General features: G+C 36.9%; 1 protein-coding gene across 1 annotated transcript in view; it reads left to right on the top strand.

Annotated features, from left to right (window-relative positions):
• FGF10 (fibroblast growth factor 10) overlaps positions 1–18,801 on the top strand; it is a 61,831-nt gene that overhangs the window by 39,421 nt on the left and 3,609 nt on the right. The window contains exon 3 of the mRNA XM_082301433.1: positions 16,026–16,129. Coding sequence (XP_082157559.1) covers positions 16,026–16,129 — 104 coding nt within the window. The remainder of the gene's footprint in view (positions 1–16,025; positions 16,130–18,801) is intronic.

Consider the following 18,801-nt stretch of genomic DNA (forward strand, 5'->3'; position numbering starts at 1 on the left):
TGTTACAGTACTTCACACATACTGCTTTCCATTTGTAGACCTCATTGAAAATACTCATCTGTAAATATTCCCAGCTTTCCTCCTCATTCAGAATATGATATACCACTGGGATTTCCTTATCTTGTTTAAATTGAAAATGGGCATGGAGTAAGACTGTCAGGTTTGGTTTATTCCATTATAGTTAAAGTAGCAGCCTTTAATCATTACCAGCAATATTAGTGCCACAACAGTGTTTACATCTCAAATATGCTTCTAATTTTCCCAGTCAAAGGCAAATTGTTGGTGATATCTTAATGTTTTTTTAGGTAGCTAATGCCAAAATGCAAGGTTATGATCTTGATCTGAATATTTCCCAGATGTGTGGTAAGGTGAAAGGTGGAACAGCTAACAGAACTTGACTTCCTATCTGTGTTAGTCTAAGTTAAGTGAATTCTAAGTCAGGCATAATTAGAGAATGAGACCCCTAGAAGCCTTCACCTTCACAACTGTTTGAGATGAAAGCTTAGCTCTTGGGTGAGTGTAACATAATCCACATGTTGGAAGAGAAATCAGAATCAGCTGTCACTGTCCTCTGCATATGTTTTACAGTGCCCCATTAGCCACCTTCTTGTCAAATGTCAGTGATCTTCTCTGAGCTTAATGTTTCTAATTCATTTACAGTGGAATCAGGACCAGATTCTAAATCTGATGCCAGTTTCAACACATTGCCTTCAACTGAGGTTTCAGTTCACATATGAGATCCAGTTTGGAAAGATACAGTTGACAGAGATAGATTCTAATGATTGTCAGTCACGGGAGTCACTTAACTCTTTTTCAAGACAGCCACATCAGATATAACATAGATAATAAAAACAAGAAATAGAACAACATATGAAAATTTTGAATTTGGCCCCTGGGGTTTTGACCAGAAGACCTTCAAAGGCTTTTTCAACCTGGAGTATTGTCTGAATTGAAAAGGCATCTAGAAATCTCTGCTATGTCCAAGAACACTGGAATTGTTAAGCTGGGATTCAGAGATTGATATTCAAATAATTTGAAATAAATAGGAAAATTTGGTTTTATTAATTATTGTAGGGTCACCAGATGAAACGCTGACATAGATCTCAGGTAGCAGAGTGCCTTTTTCAGGCTTTGCTATTATTCTGCTAGGTCACTGAAGCAAAGCAATCAATCAGCCCTCTGGATCAACTGTTGTGAAAGGAGACCCACAAACTTATCTTACTGGCTTTGATTGCTAACGATCCTGCAATGAGGGTCGCGTGCTTTCCGGGTGTGGTAATATATATGCTAATACGTGAAAAATAAGTGGAAATGGCATTCAGGGACATGTCTGTTAACACTTACAGAGGTAATGGCTTGTTTTTAATGTACATGATAAAAACCTTTTTATGAGGGTAAAGTGGGAAGACATCATAGAGTGGTCCCATAACAAATCCATCAGTGATTTTCCATTGCTGCTTGTTACTGAGAGATAAGCCATGTTTCTTGAAGAAGTGAAGTTTAAGTATTAGTTGGCTTCTCCTAATAACTGTCACTTATGCTGGAAATTTTTATTCAGTTTTGTTAATGAATAGCTCAGTTTGTGTATAAATGAAGATGTAGCTCCTGTGAGAAACTAGCTTATGCTGGAAATTTTTATTCAGTTTTGTTAATGAATAGCTCAGTTTGTGTATAAATGAAGATGTAGCTCCTGTGAGAAACTAGGCAAGAAATCCAAGAAGTTAAAAATTTTTAGTTCTGTGCTAAGAAAAATGGTAGATTTTAATCCACCACAGGCTACAGATGTGCAAGAAGGTATTTTGTATAGTTTTCAAAACTATGTATGTTTTGTTAGAAGTAGCACAGAAATCAGGAATTGCTGAAGTATCAGCTGCAAATTATATTGCATTATAATCTGTGATAGTACTGATTGCTGGCTTTACGTGTTACACGTCTAAGAAGAGATAAGGCTGTATAAAACAGAGCATGCTGCCCATTAGAATCTTCCTATTTCTGAGCATGGGATTTAAAATATTTTTGAGCAAACAACGGCAAAACAGCTGAGAATGGTGACTGACTGGTCACTTACAATTCATCTGATATGTCCTGTTGAAATGGGATTTGAACAGGAAGGGTAAATCTGGCTTAAGTTTTTACCACCCTTTGGAAATTCACCATCTTCTTGACTGTGGGTAGCTTGTGTCTCTGTGGGAACGTGGCCACACATCTCCCTTTTAGGTGCCCCATTAGCACTGGAATTGTTGCTTTTGACATCAGAGATTGATATTTAAAGATGTAAGATCAGTTAGAATGGATTTCTGAGGTCAGTGGATGCTGGATCTTGTCAGCTGATATTTTAGCACTGGCGCTGGAAGCTTTGAGATACTTCAGGCAACATGATAGATCCCCTTGCACCAGAACTGTTCCACTTTCGTACCAGAGAGCTGCAAAGGTGGTTTGTCAACTGGAATTTCATCATTAAAGATTTTACAGAGCATTTGCTGTTGCTCACTATGTTAGCGAAACACATGGGACCTGGAAATTAAAAGTTACCACAAATAGTGTCAAATGATGTTACGCTGTTGTTGTAACAAAGAAGATACTTGGAATACAGTTTTTTTACTCTGATACGACAATTTATTTCATCTTTCCCACCAGATTTTTATCTTCTTCTCTCTCTGAAGGCTTTTGTGTTTTCATAGGCAGCTGAGAATGTAACTGGTGTGACTGAGTGGGGTCAGGCAGTTCAATTGCTCTGCAGTTGCATGGAAGTGAATTACGATTGAGCAGATGCATGACAATAGATTCAGGAGTGTTGTAACTGTTGTTTATTGTGTTAGTTTAAAACCAGCAAGGAGCTCCCAAAGCATGGTCTTGGCACAAAATTTTTCAAACAGCAAAATACGTAAAGTAAATAAATAGACTGAGAGATTAAAGCCACTGTGATCCTTAGTCATATGTTTCAACTTACTTTTTTTCCATCAAGTTCTTTTGTTAGTGTCTACAAGGAAAGGGGAGGAGATTACAGTGTGGGCTTGAGGATAAAAAGAGGCACTGGAAAGTAAAGAATAAAAAAAAAATTCAGTAGAGGCAGGCAGAAAAACATGGATATTAAGAATCAAATTCTCATACATGGTATCTTTGTGCTTTGCCTTGTAGGATACTTGCTGTCTGTGAGCCTGATTTGTGAAAGGAGACCCACAAATTTGTAGTTTTTGTAGGAACTACAGCTGGGAGTGATGCCTTAGGATTTTAGCTTTTATATTTTTCATATCCTGTAATTCTTTAGTGTATAATTCTAAACTCCATATAGACTGTTAGTTACTGTTCTCCCATTTTGGTCAGACAAAATGATTCCTCTCTAGGCCTGAAATTCAAGGACACCTTAGTCCTTGACTGTCTCAGGCCCTGAGAAGTGTAAACAGAAGTGGGTTAGGGGGAGCAGACTTGGGGTAAGTGACTTTATTACCTAAAGCTGTAGTTGGAGGATTAACCTCCAATATGCAAATAGACCAAACTTATAAAAGTGTGAAAACCCGTGATGCCATTGTCCATTTTGGGTGTAGCCCCTGGGACTTTGACTGCCCTAATGTACCTTGAAGGCCCTTCAAGAAATATAACCACTTTTATTCTGTTAATTTTGTGTAGCTTCTCTTTTTAGATAGCCCATCAAGGCATCAGGAGTCTAGTTTTCATGTACTGAATCACAAGTTCTGTAGGATTTACCAATATTCAAACACATGTTTTTTATTTTGTTTTTAAGTACAAGTCCCTTCACATTTCAGTCTAACAGTGCTAGTACAGTTCTCAATTATTACTCATTTACAGAAATCAATGTCTCATGTATAAACAGCACTGACTGCAGTGTTTGAATGGTTTCTAATAAAGCAAAAAGGAAATACAGTTAGTGTTGCATTTGATCAGATCAATAAGCACAAAATAAGCAAATGAAGAACATGGGGATGAGGGACATAAAGCTCACAATTTAGAGGGAAGTATCCAAAGTATATGTAATCTCTAAAGGCAATGCAATCTGAAACCATTATGGTGTTGAATTTTTTTGCGAGCATACTACAAATGACCACACTCCTATTATTGCCTGGGACTGCCACATATCTGAACTGTCTTCTGCTGCTGCCTGGTCCTTTTAATGTTTCTTTGCACTTCTGGAATTCCACTGCACTAGTCACAAATACCATACAGGAGTCCTGATTGGTTTCTTTGTAGCCAAAAATCAGCAGCACACCATGCACACTGTAAGTACATTGAAGTGCAAATCCTGCACAAAATACTGCTCTGCAGTGTAGTCAGTCCAACATTTTCAGAAATAATTGATTGATTTCCTGTGTGTGAAAACACAGTTTTATGGGCTTGGAAGCATTCTCAAGAGATCATGTGGTACATCCCCTTGTCCCACAACATATCGATCATCAACTCAGCTGGACACTTTTATCACCTGCTCTTAAAGTCTACACACACTCCAAAACATCTTTAATAAATAAGGAGAGTTTTTATCACCCTTATTAAAATCTTACTATTCTTAACATCCTCTCTTACTCTTCTGTGTACTTGACCCCATTATTTCTGGTATCTCTTGCATGGAATATTCCATCCTCTTCCCAGAAATTTTTAAGTATTTGAAAGTTACTGTTACACTTTTTCTTTCCAATTCTCCTCTGCCTAAGATAAATAGGATAACTTTATTTAACTTTCAGTTACAAATCATTTTTTTATATGCCTATCACTATGCTGGTTGCCCTCCTTAAACATATCTTGAAATGAGCATAGAGCTCAGATGAATGCTTGCAAATTCTGGATTATATGGAAAGATTTTCTTTTGCATTTTCAACACATTTAGATCTTCTAGGAAGCTATTCACTTTTCATGTTGCTCCCTCAAGGCCACAGTGTACACCAGTTTCTGCAAAATAGTTACCTTGTTCATCTTGTATTTGCAGTTCCTCTACACTTCATTCCATTTTTGCAGTGAATCATTGGCAACAATTCTCTAAATACAGTTTTCTAACCTGTTTTTCATCCTACTTAAAATAAATTTATATTAAACTAGTGTATTTATGATAATGTAATGTGATTGTGTCAAAAGCCAGCTACATAACCCTTTTCATGACGTGACCTGTTACGCTGTTATAAAATCAGATTAGATTTAATGGAATTTGCTCTTGACAGGTCTTTGCTGGCTGCTTCTCTGCTTTCTTTCATTTCTCTGTATGGGGTGATGTATATGTAAGAATTAAAGGGTGACTCCACTGCTTCAGACGAAAGGTCAGTCTGGTTTCCTGTCTCTGACAGGAGCAGTAGGAGAAGCCCAAAGAGGAGAAGAGCAAGCAAGCAGTGCTAACTGCCTTCTATATTTCACTAGTGTGCATCAGAATGCAACTCAGAGACTAATGATGGTATTGATTTATTTTTCTTAGAAGCATATTTTTGGAATTAATTTCTCGGACTGATTCTCGGTTCAGGTAAACTGACATCCTACCAATGACTGCTGTAACCTAACAAGTGTGAAAAAATCACTTCTTTTGTTTTAAACATTGAATTGTTGCTTTCTGGCCAATAATTTCATTTAAGGTTCAGTGCATAATAGCTCCTTCTCCAATTTCTCAAAGTTACGTCCAGCTTTGTTGATTTTCCCTACCAAAACCTTTTCTGTTCCACCCTGGTAAAGCCCAGTGGTTTAGTTATTCTTCAAATAATAGTTAATCCTTATTTCTGATCATGCATGTTACTCTTTCCTGTAGCTTTTCCAGTTCTGTTCTATCTTTCATGAGACAAGAGACAAGGGTAGCATTTGTGCTCAAAATGCAATCATGGATGGATTTAAACTTTGTGGCTGTATTTTTCATTACCTAAACATTCCCTACTCCTCTCCAGTAAATTCCTTATTTTTTTAGTATCTATTATAAGACCAAGAACTAGCAGCTGGGCCATGGGCCATTCTGTAACACATTCAATCTTTATAAACCTAATGTTATTTTTCCTCTGTGCATCACTTTTTACAACATTCACCTACACTGAATTTTTTCTGGCATTTTATTACCTTATCAGCTTGGGTTCTGAAGAGTCTTTTGCAATTATTCCAAATTCCTTCAGATTTAGTACCCTGAATAATTTATTATAATCAGCAGGGTTTGTCATGGCAATACTGTGAATAATTAATGAATATGCTGAGCACAGAAAATACCAGGACTTTGTTGATTACTTTCCCAAGAAAAATTATTACTTTTTTTCCCCTATTTTTAACCCATAGCTTATTTATTTATTGTCTTCTATACACCAGCTACACAACATGTGTATAGAAAATTGATGCTACCTGGAATACAATTGTGGTGCTGGTCATGCACAAGCAATGAGACATTGTAGATAGTTTTACATTTAATGCCTGTGCACAGGCTGTACAAGAAGTGTGCTCACCATTGACCTGACATTCTCAGGTGTTTCTGTACCCACATGCAAAATCCCTCTGTATGGCAGCTCTGTTCTTCAGCTGCTTATCTCCATCGCTGTCTGCAGGTCTACACTATCAAATAACATATTTCCCTAGATGACTATTGGATCTAGCACTCCTGTTTTACACTGCACATGTTAGTTCACACTTAGCTTTATTTGACATGAACTATTTTCTTCTGGGATCAACTTCCATAAAATTTTCAAGGTAATTCACTGCAGGGACCATACAGACAAGCCAGTCTTAGTTCCTTTGGTTTTTAACAGTTTGATGCCAGGCATCAGATGCAACATCTACATGACCTTGCCATCAGACTACACAAACAGCAAACTGATGGGCTACCACACAATCTTCACAATATGTCAGACACTCAGAACAGGAAATCCACAGATGTGTCTGACCTCTGGGTAAAGTCTCTAGAGGAAGGAAGGAGGAAGATTGAACCAAGCCCTCTCAGGAGCACACCAGACCAACCCTAGAAGGTGTGAATATGCTTGTCAGGCGGTTTCCACCAAGTGGCCTCAGGACAAGTTCTCTTTGTAGCGTTAGACAGTGGTATAAGCAAAGGTATCTCTGAACCTGACACAGAAGTATGTAGAGAAGATGGAACATTCTTTGCCTGCCTTCTACACATTTCCGGACATGGATTCTGCATGACAGCAGAAATCACACTCACTGTCATCTGAGTGGTTGATTGGCGTTGGTTGGCTGAGCATGATTTGTGCTGTTAAATTACAGAATGTTGAGCAGAAAAGCTGGAAATAATGTATCAAACCTTCTGGATTGTGTTTTAAGTGTCTCAAGCATAGTTTTGTGAGTACTTGTGCAAGACACACAGTTCAAGGAAAAGGAACCCCAAAAAGGTTTTAGCAGTCCAGGCTAGGGAACCATAGTTCTTATAAAACTACAAGACTTGAGTTGCAAGCACGTGCAAATAGATCACATAATCCTGTGTGCAAAACGTGCTTGTTAGCTGCTATCTGAGGATGTCAGCAGGGAAGATGGAAACAATATAGAAGGAGACTTGAAGATAATGAAAGCAGAAGGGTGTGAAGTGATTGTGCTCTTCAGATCAGCCTTTTAAGTTTGTACGCAAGATTGACGATTTTGTCATCCTGCTTTTTTATGAGGTGTTGAATGAATGCTTAAGAAGACAGCACTTATCAGTGCTCATCAAAGTTTAAAAAGAACTGTTTGTACTAGCAGTCTGAAGATACCAGGTCTAACAAGGTTAGAGACGATCAAGTATTAAAGATGAAAACACTGTGAAAGACATATATCAGGTGCTTGCAGTGTAGCAGGCCATAGTTTACATATGTGTGCTAGAGTACAGACCTTGTTACATGCTTTTACTGCATACCTTTGGTGAAGAAAAAAATGCACAGAATAGGTAAGACAAAGTATAAATCTAGCATTAAAAAATAGAGAAGCGGGTCACATAGCATTTTAAGAATAATAGAGTTATTGAATGGTGTCTTTTTGATTGGTTGTCTTTTAGGATTAATTAAGTACACAAAATTACTTATGTCAGAGAAAGCAAAACAATTAATGGATAAAGCAGTGAACTGGTGATCACAGGTCACTGAGTTCTTTTCAGCTGCTAAACTGCTGGCCTTAGTATCTTCTCACATAATAACAACTTGCAATTAATTTCTCTTTCTTTTCTCCAAGGCTGTCGAATAACAAGTGTTATAACAATTGTCTCTTTCAATAAATATTTTTTCTGAAAAAGTTTAGACAATAGTTTGTTTGCAAAGTATCCACAAGGTTATGAGCTACTCAAAACCACCCATCAAATCATATACAACATTGTCCTAAGCTATATAAGTATTAAGGTCAGAGGCCTGCCTTTTATTTGATCATATCCAGGCTGGTTAAGAAAAAAATTTCTTGAGGAAAAAAGCTACAAGGGACAAAAAAAGACAGGAATTTTAAGGAATTTTTAGATATAATGAAATACTGTTTGCATTCATTTTCTTAATACTGATTACCTGTACCATACAGCTGCCCTAATCTACACTTCTCAGATGTTCATTCTGTTCCCAGAGTCCTTATAAAGTTTTCTTGCAAAACTGATTATTATAACCAAGTAACATTAGGAATATTTGTGGCATTGCAGAAGAAAACTGCTGAAAGTGTTGATGAGTAACTACCACCAAATATAATTATGTGAAAAAGAATGATCATTATAGCTGTCCAGGGGTAATCTTTCATTATAAACATGTGGATCCCATATTTTAAAATACCATGGATTCCTTTTTCCTCTGTGAGGCAAAGACAGACATAAACCATTAGAACCAACAACTAATTGATGTTGTGGATTAGTGTGTTTGGCAACATTCTGATTTGCAGGGGAAACACTAAAACATGCTTTTTTTCCCAGAGAAACATGGCAGTAGAAGAATACTACTAGAAACTGTTCTTAGTCATGGTATTTTAAAGAGAAGCCTGTAGAATTTTGTGATTTTTTCTATTTTACCCCATCACTAGGTCATGATGTCCATAGAGATTCAGGAGAGGATCCTACCTGCCACAGGTAGTGCAATGCACACTACCAAGCTTTGTGACCATTATGCAAGTAGTTATGCTTCTGTCTCCTACTTTTCACAAGAAGATAAGAGTTTGAGATGAGGAGATCACAGACTATATTTTTCCAGTCCTATTTTCTTTCACAAAGGGAAGTCAGGATCCATCATAAGGACAAATGAGGTCCAAAATGAAGCAAAACTGATGAAAGAGAACTGTTGTCCCACTTAGCTCTTTTTCTAGCAGCCTTAGCTAGAACAACAGCCACAGTATGTGTCAGACAGTCTCAGTAGCAGACAACAAATTTGTCATTTGGATAAAGATTATTGGTAGACACATTGCAGAGGACATCTGCAGCACAACGAGTTTCCTGTCCCATGACATCTATATAATGCCTCATAGGAGTTTTTTTCATCTGTTTGTGCATACTCTGACCACTTTAGCACCAAGGCTCACTCCCATCTGCTTATACTTGTCAGTGTTTAAATAGCGATTGGCTCCATTTAATTGTCATTTGCACCCCATTTGCAAATATGTGTATTGGATCTGCTACCTAATTTCTGCCCATTAGTTCCTTTGCCATTACATTCCACCCAGCTAGAAGCTCCTCCCTTCCCCAGGAGTATACAGATACTTCTGTCAGTTGCCATGCATTTGGACTGCTTCTTCTGCAGTGCAGCTATGTGTTATCCCTCCCTAATCTATTAGGACGGATGTTGAATGGAATAGCCTTACCTCTATTCAGTTGCTTCCAGTTAAAGTTATTCACTTCGAATCTTATACAAGTGGTGAAATGCAAGAGGTGAATATAATAATCATTAATGTGAAAGATAACTTGGGATTTCACGCAGGTTGAAATAGGCAGGTCCACACAGCCCTTGGAAAATTTACTGTGCTGTACTACTCATAAGCTTTCCATCCTCCTGCATGTTTCTGTAGAGACATGGAAATTTAAGATTTGGCAGAAATCCTGAGTGCCTGGTCCTGTCTACAAAATGGAAACATACATGGACTGCCAAGTTTCGATTAGGATTTGGATTAGGATCCAAGTTTCCTTATAAACACATGAAGTAATCATTCCGCTCAAGTCAGTACCCATCAGGCCTTAGTTAGAACATTGGTCCAGTCTTGGGCACCTCACTTCAAAAAAATTAGCCAAATGGAAAGAGACCAAAAGGAGAGCGATAGGAGGTCTAGAAAATATATACTACTAAAACTGACTGAAAAAACTTGGGTTGTTTAGTCCTTAGGGTTTTAGGTTGATTTGTTTTCTATTGAGTTATTTCCAAGCCAGATCGTTCCAATGATTTTGTTTATAGTGCTGTTCCACAAGCAGTTACATTTGAAGGGTTGGTGAACTTCAGCACAGAGGCAGGAAAAAGTATCAGGGGGAAGGGAGGGCTGAAACTCCTTAAGCCATCTTTGTCAAGAGATCTAATCAGATAACTACAACCCTGCATCTAATCATATGTACTATACTGTGGTGGTGGTTTGTTTTCCATTTTTTCTCTTGGCATCACTACTCTTCCTTGGTTAGTATGACCTGTCACTTACAGCTCCTCTGTCCCACAAACAGATTAGATAATGTATTCCTACACTCTCCGTGTCTAATCTAAAAGTTACCAAATGTTGCAGTGTTGGGGTCAAGCAGGCTGAGATGCTCAGACACCAGCATTTTCCATCAACGTTCACGCAGCTGTTTTTATGTCTTCCCATCTTGGCTCGAAACACACAGTTCAAGAAATCTGAGCTCTGATTAACAGAACTAGGTACAGTTGGCTCTACGTGTAGCCACCCATCTCAACATGAACGAAATTCATCTGAAGGAAGCAAACATGTTTATATTCCCTAGCACTTCGGCTAAATCTGATTACATGCTTGTGTGTTAGTGATGAAAGTGTCCTTGAGGGAACATCTGAACTCGTCATAACTGACAACATAGACGTGTCCTCAAAGTCACTTCCAGCATTTCCTTTGCTTCAGTTTAACCCATCTAGCTTTGGAAACTTAATAGAGGGAGTGGCGGTGTTTAGAACTGTCCTTTGAAGTTGCCTGTCTTCACTGACAAGAGGGAAAAATGTAGGCTGACTGTGATCTTGAATTAATTGTTTCTGTTACATGTCAGGATGTATACTAGCTAAATTGATTCCTGCCAGTTTTGTAGCTAAACCTAAACTCCCCCTTTGCTAACCAGCGGCTCTCACTATTGATCACTAAAGAGGTTCTCTCTCATCCCAGGTGCCCGACTGCTGTCACCCTTCCATTTGCTTGGTCTACATAGAACCATCAGTGGAGTTTTCTGTGCTCTGCTCTGAAATTAAAGCCATAAAAGCAGTAGAAGATGAAAAGGGAATTGGTACAGACTCTGCAGATCTGCGAATGGGCTCTAACCATTAGTGTTTTATGTGATTTTTATGTACTGTGGAGATGTTTACATCTTATGCTGATACTATGCTGATGTAAGAAGGCTCAGAGGTTTTGTTACCATAATCTTTCAGAAGTTTGGAGACATATCTCAGGCTTATCCAAATGCATTCTATGTGGGAACTGGACAAGAAAGTTCATGGGACATGAATATTTTGGCTATAGTTGATCTAAATATGACATATTAGCAGATAGCTTTGTGGTCTTTCAGTGCATTAACTTCTGATTTAGAGTAGGAACTATGGCAGTCTCGAAAATATTAAGCATTAGTAAAAACCACAGAACTAGTTTTAATTCCAATAAAGTTTTATTTTTAAGTCAAAGCTTAGGTTATGGTTCACATTGGTTATTATTTGAGATTTCTGCCCATAATTGTGGCATTGTGGGTTGTGAGGTTTGGATCTTAGGCTTCCTTTCAAAGTCAAGCACAGAGTCTGTAAGATTGCCTTTTAGTGGAACTACTTTGGTTCACTGAAAAAGCTTTCAAAGGCAAGACTTGCTTGCCATCTTCAGTTTCCTAGGTGTGTTTTGTCTATTAATCCATCATCTTCCTTTTTCTGTTATCACTAAATACAGATAAAATATAGGAATATCAGTATAACTTGTCATTTCAGGATATTTTCAACTTGCTTTGCACAGGTGTAATTGTTGAAACAGAGTGGAAACAGAGGCAGTGGCCTCAACACCTTAGCACTTCACTCTTCCATGACTACATCCAACAAATCTATTTGCTTCAAAACACCATTTTTCAAGCCACCTTCTAAGAACAGCTTTTTGAACTACCACGTCTTCAATGTTACGCCTGAACACCAATTTGTTTTGACTCAAGCCAGTGGCAGTCAAAGGTACTCCTTCAGAGAAACTCCCAGTAGGGCACAAAAGCCAAAGTTTTGAAAAGTCATTTTAGTCTCACCTGCAGTGGCACCAAGCCCTGTCTTGTCCAGTTACCTACCAAGAGCTGCAGCTTCCTCCATGAGCCCAGCAGCTTCTTGTCACCATTTGGGAAACCAAAAACTTTCAGAAGCTGTCAGTCATTATCACCTTCTATCCAGCTGAACTCACTCTTCATCTGCAATATTTTTGCAAACAGAAGAAAACACAAAGGCAGGAGGGACTATTTGTGGATTGTCACATATATGAGATAATCTCTGAAATGTGTAGGAGGATGCAAGGTGGTCCCGTCCTTCTATGTTGAGAGGACTGCAACTAGTGTTGGAGATGTTTTAAATGTGTTTATAAGAACTCCTTAAACAAATGACACAACTACAGAAAAATGATCACTGCCTCACGCTGCAAAGAAGTTGAACTTGGTCCCAGAATCAAGTGTTTCTTGTTGCAGAGTATGTTTGCATCCATTGCACTACTGCCTTGACAATAGATCTGATATTCTGTCAAATTGTCTTTCCTAAGAATGGCTTGACATAATTTCACCCAGTTTCTAGGATATTTTTTAATTTTTTGGCTTCATATTATCAGCCTTTTTATAAAATATAGGATATTTTTGATTAATATTCCTAATCATGTAAGTGCAATTTTCACTTGTATTTTTTACAGGCCCTCTGTGCAAAGCAAGAAGACAAACAGGTTTCTGTTGCCTCGTAATATGTATAATGATCACTTTTATAAACTATTAAAATACAGTTTATTTAAGTTAAATACGTTTGGGTTCTATTGGGAATATGTTTAAAGCCTTCAGGACCTGTAAAGAGAGCACATGCATAGCTACAGGGCACATCTCAAGTTGATACTTGAAATCTTTCTAATTATAAAGATTTGGAAATGGTTTGGGTATTGAAAGCTATACTTTTACAGTGGATGTGGTCAATGGGGATTAGTTGTAATTGTTGGAGTTTACAGAGTTATGGCTGTAAAATAATAATGTGCTATCTGGTTTAAAACCATAATAGAGGCTAGAGAGTTTTGGTTTTTTGTAATTAATTTGTTTTCATTTCCAAGTTCCTAAGAAGCATGAAACCAGAACGAATAACTCCTAAGACTTTTACCCCAATAACAATAATCTTTTTGTGCTGCTTTTAATCAAGAATACTTACATTATATCATAGAAATTATTTACACATCTTCTTAGAGTGAAGTCTTAAGGCATGGAGATACCTAAGCTCAAGCAACGGTATAAAATCAGATACAAGAAGCATGCAAGGAAGCATGTTGAAATGCCTTTTTTGTTTCAGTCTTAGAGAAAAAAAAAGAGCTCCAAAGAAAAGTTAACAACGATGGGAATAGAATTAGAAATTCAAAAAAAAAAAGGGAAGGGAAAAGGGGAAAACCCTGTAGTTTTAAGCTTCATATTGTATGTTTCAATTTCCTTTTTTAATATATTCCTGCTGAATTTAATAGTGCTTCAAGAATAATCAAATGTGTATTTTTGCCCTTACATCAAAAGCATTTTACTTATTTTTATTCAAATGCAATTGTTTCAAAGTTCTAGAAAGTTCCTAGGTCTTATTGCAGATTCATATCAGATGAGTAGATGTTCTCCTGCTGACCTTTGAAATTTGTCTACATCACTGAAACCAATGAAAGATTCCTATTGCCTTCAAAAGACTTCTATCAAATTAGAGCTTCTCCTGGGAAAATCTATAAATAACGCTGAATAATTTTCAATCTAGACAGAAATCTAGATTATAACTGTGCTTGTAACTAGCAGGTAACTCCAGTGAAGTCTTGGGGGAGTACAGAAAGTCACAAAATATCAAATTAGGTCCCTATTACCCATGGGTTAACAAATCATTATTAAATTCATTTGAAAGAAAAACATCCATTAAAATTTCCACTTGCCCCAAAAGAAGTACTGTGGAGGACAGAATATGAAAAATTTTCAATGCAAATTACGCATTTTTCAACTTTCAAGTACACAGAACACACTCAGTGAGAATAACTCCAGGATCATTGGTGATGATAATATCAACCTGATTTGGAAGCATTCTGCTATATTTGGCTACAACTAAATAGCTTAACTAGGTATAATCAAGCTAGTTGTGGAAGATACAATGTAAATGTAGTAACATTTCTCTTCATGACCTCCTTACAGTTGCTCCAACAGGAATATAATGGATTGTGAGATTGCAAACAAACTTTACTAGAAAAACCAGACTATATTTTCATTAATTTTAGGAATACTTGTGTAACTTTTATTTAAATATTTCACTGAAAAGCAGTGATGTCCATCATTCAAGTGCAAGAAACTTAAAATGAGTTAATTATGTAAAAGTTTCTTATTTAAGCAGTGTTTTCCTTCAGCTGTTAGTGAAATAGTTAATTGAAATAGTCTAATATGTTAGTTTCAAGGATTGTACGGCAAAATCTATATCAGTTTAGTGCCTTTCAACATAAAAATTATAATAGCACATGTTATGCCAGTATTATTTTTGTTTCTTTGTTTGTGGTTTGGTTTGGTTTGGTTTTTTGTCTTGTTACTGCTGTTAGAAATGGACCCAGACAGTTCAGGCTACTGCAATACAGTTCTGTAGAAAGAATTAACTGAATTCTTCTCATCACTTTTTGGCACGGAAAATACAAAAAAAATGTGTCACTCATGGCGTTGTAGCACTTGCCCTCTAATAGTTTGCCATCCACAAGTTAGTCCACTTAACTCTGATTTTGAGCACAATTATTTTAGCAGATGTCACTTGGGAGAGCTGCTCAGTTCTCTATAACAGTGCTCTCTCAGAAGATCAAGAAGGCAACTTTGGCTTTTCTTTGCTGTGAAAATGAGCAACATTTTAAGAATAATATAAAGATAACAGACCTTCGCAGGTATGGACTCACTGATATTCCTCTATCAATGGCATGACCGTGGTATATGTAAGCTATCACAACCTAAATAACGAGGGCAGTTTTGGTACACCCTTCATGTACCACACTGAGTTAGCTGGGCTATTGATCCAACTGTTATTACATAAATGTCAGGAGAACAGGAGAAATGTTGGAGCCAGGCATGCGGTCTCCTGCTCCCAAATCAGTATGCTCCTGGGCAGAAAACAGAGATGAAAAGATGTATTTCCCATTACTGGTCCCTTGAACCATCCAGTGTCCCAGGAAGAATCTGTTTTAAAGGTGGGAAAAAAATCATATTTATTACAAACAGAGGAAAATGTTTCTGATATCTGGAAGACAAAGATAGTGTGGCCATTACTGTTGGTCTTATTATTTCCCACATTGTCAACACACTTGACAAAAGTGAATTTATCAGCTGAGTGCAACCAAGATATTTAGTTTCTCTAAATGTCCTAGAAGGAATAAATTGTGTACCAAAGGTTTTGAAGATTGGGGGAAATCTAATATTCTATTGACATATGCTATGTATTTAATTTGATGCTGTGGTTTCAATGTCTTTTCTGATAAATTTTAGTAAAATCTGTGCTAAGAAGAATGGAGTTTTTTCAGTATCTATGGGGTTTAAAATGCAGGGTTAGCAAAAGAAACATGTTAATTGAAAAAATATTTGTGTATATTCTTGCAGTGCTTTAAAGAATACTTTTGCTGAAATTTTTTGTCAGTTGGTGCTAAATATTACAAGTTTAATTAATTAAATTTTTACAGGTTTATTATCTTTTCCACAGTGAGAAAATCCTGTAACAAAGTGATTAAATAGCTCAATTTTTATTTTTTAGGCATATTGGAGATAACATCTGTAGAAATTGGTGTTGTGGCAGTTAAGTCTGTTAAGAGCAACTACTATTTAGCCATGAACAAAAAAGGAAAAGTCTACGGCTCTGTAAGTACCTTTTTACATTCCAAATGGATTTCAGTAGTCAGCACAGTTCCCTGTCTTGCCTATTGAAAACACTGCTTGTCTGTGTATTGCTACTAATTAAGAGATGAAATGAGCTGTTCATCAAAATTTCATCCTCTGATAAACCAGGATCACCCCACTGCACAAGCTTCCTGTTGTTTGCTAAGCTCATGTCAAACCAACACAGCTGCTGGGATTTAGCATGCTTACTGCCTCAGTCACACCGCTTATTAAGGAGTGTTCAGTAGAGAGGGTCCTACAAAATGTAATGTTTAAGGCTTGTTTTCCCTGTTTTTTCTACAGTGCAGTCACACTGAGCAGTAATTCAAGGGTGGGGGGAAGGGGGATAAAGTGTACCTGAAATCACAGAAACTTGAGCTGATGGAGTAAACACACCAAGTCATCAGATTAAAACCTTGAAGAAGATTCCTAGAGTAGAAGGTTTTAAATTGACTATATTGATAAATGAGTAAGATTATGGACAGTAGAGAGAGACATTACCTTAAATATCAGTGGATAAGCTTTGTCTGAGCAGAATTCAGGTAACATTTGAAAGTTGTCCATATATACTTTATTAGTATTTGTGTAAGTTTGAGGTTATGGATATTTTCAGGGGGAAAAACAATCCAAACACCAAAACACAAAAGTAATCAACCAAACAAAAACAAAGCAACCTGAGAAAACTCAGTAACTATCCAAATATTTTTAATGGAAAGCAATATGATGTATAAATCCTTAAACTAAACTCAAATATATCCTCACACATTCCCATGATTACACAACCACCAGATTGTTCTGGTGTTACATCTGGTTGGGTTTGCAATTTTGCAATATTGTGCCTGTTCCTGGAAAGGTTATGAACCAATCTGCAGGTTGCTTAATGTTCAGACCATCCATATGTTTTATACAAAAAGGTTGCAGGTAGGAACTGGGTTTATTGTTAAGCAATGTAGCTAGGCCTCCTATTTCTGCTGAAAACAATGAAGTTATGATAATCTCAAGTGAGACTCAACGGCTTCCAGTCATTTGGCCCTCTTTTTTAAGGAAACACTTCTACAGGGTATGTTTAGTTCATACAAACTATGTAAACTGTCCTCCCCCATCTGCACTATGACTAGTCACTCCTGGTTCAACAACATAATTCTGATTTTCTAAACTCTGTGACAGTGTCAAAGAATCACATTAAGGAAACACCAGAACAAAGAAATTTTTCTTAAACTCCTGTAAATGTAGATTTTAATTTTTAGATTTACACTGGTCAGAACTACAGGATGATCAGTGCTTACTGAGAGATAAAACTGTGTACGGTTACTCAGTACAGTCATTGGTCATAGGTGTGCTTCTGTTCATAGGTGAAGGTTTTAACATAAATCACCATCTTCAATTCACACATCTCAGTTTACAGTGTGCATCATTTGTGATTGTCCATCCCAAAGCCCAAGACGGGCTTTCCTACCCAAGTTGTTGCCTTGGCTGGTGTGGTGAGAGTCTATCCCAAAACTATACATGTACAAAAGATGTCAAAGCAGCTTTCATGTACCATACATGGAAACTGCTGCCATAGGATTCAGTAATTCATACTGTATTAGAAATAGTGTTGACAGGAAGATACGAATGTGGGAAACCTTTTTTTTAATTCCAGCTGAGATAATTTTTCAATATTCACATCATAAAATCACAACATAATGATTTATCAAAACCTATTCCATAATACTTTAGCGATTTCAAGAATGCTTCTGTTATTATTTTTCCCATAATCCCAGGATTTGCAGTTAGCCTCATATTACTACAGTGTGGCAGCTTGCAGATGGATATGAATACCAGAACCAATATAAATTGTAAAAACACCCTTGAGCACGTGCACAATAGACATTGGTGCAGGATTATGCTGAAATTTGTTTGAAATGAGCAAAGCAGTCCTGTGTAGCATTCAGACCCCTGCCAGTAAGACTTCTTAAGCACATCACAACATCATCTTTTCTCTATTACCTAAGAATAGAAGTAAAAGTTGGATTTGAGAACAATTCCGCATCTGGGAAAACAAGTAAAGCCACTTCTATGTTAATCAAATACCTTTCCATTTGACTGATTTCAGTTAAAATGAGGGAAAGAAGACTCACTATTAGGTTTCTTTAACAAAATAAACTTCTTTAATCTACTTTAACAAATTGGCAGATACGAGAAGTTACTGTGGTGTGTAAAACTGTGATTGATAAGCACCTGCCTTTTTAATATCCTGACGCCAGAGGTGACATATTACAGAAAATAACTGGTAAATTATCTATATATAGCTTTTTGAGGCAATGTCAATAGTGGTTTTGTAAAGAGTCTTGCCTTAATAATGTTTTCCTTACTGACCATTGTTCAAATAACTACCAATCATAAAATCAAAGAGCATTTTAATTTAGTTACGTTTTAAACACTGCACTTTTAAAAGCCTTCTAAATTGAATGAGTAGTTTGTTAAAATGGGATGGGTTTATATGTAGGAATGACTTGTTTATGAAAAGAAGTATTCTTCGCTTCAGTATAGAAAAGTGTATCTGTGTAAAAGTACATTTAACAGTATAGAAAAAAGTAGTCTCCCCTACATGCTTCCACAGGCTTGTATTTTTTATTCCTTCTAACAGCCTGATGACTGGTTCTCCTTTAAAA

The sequence above is a fragment of the Coloeus monedula genome, assembly GCF_965178545.1.
Source record: "Coloeus monedula genome assembly, chromosome: Z".
NCBI lineage: Eukaryota > Metazoa > Chordata > Aves > Passeriformes > Corvidae > Coloeus > Coloeus monedula.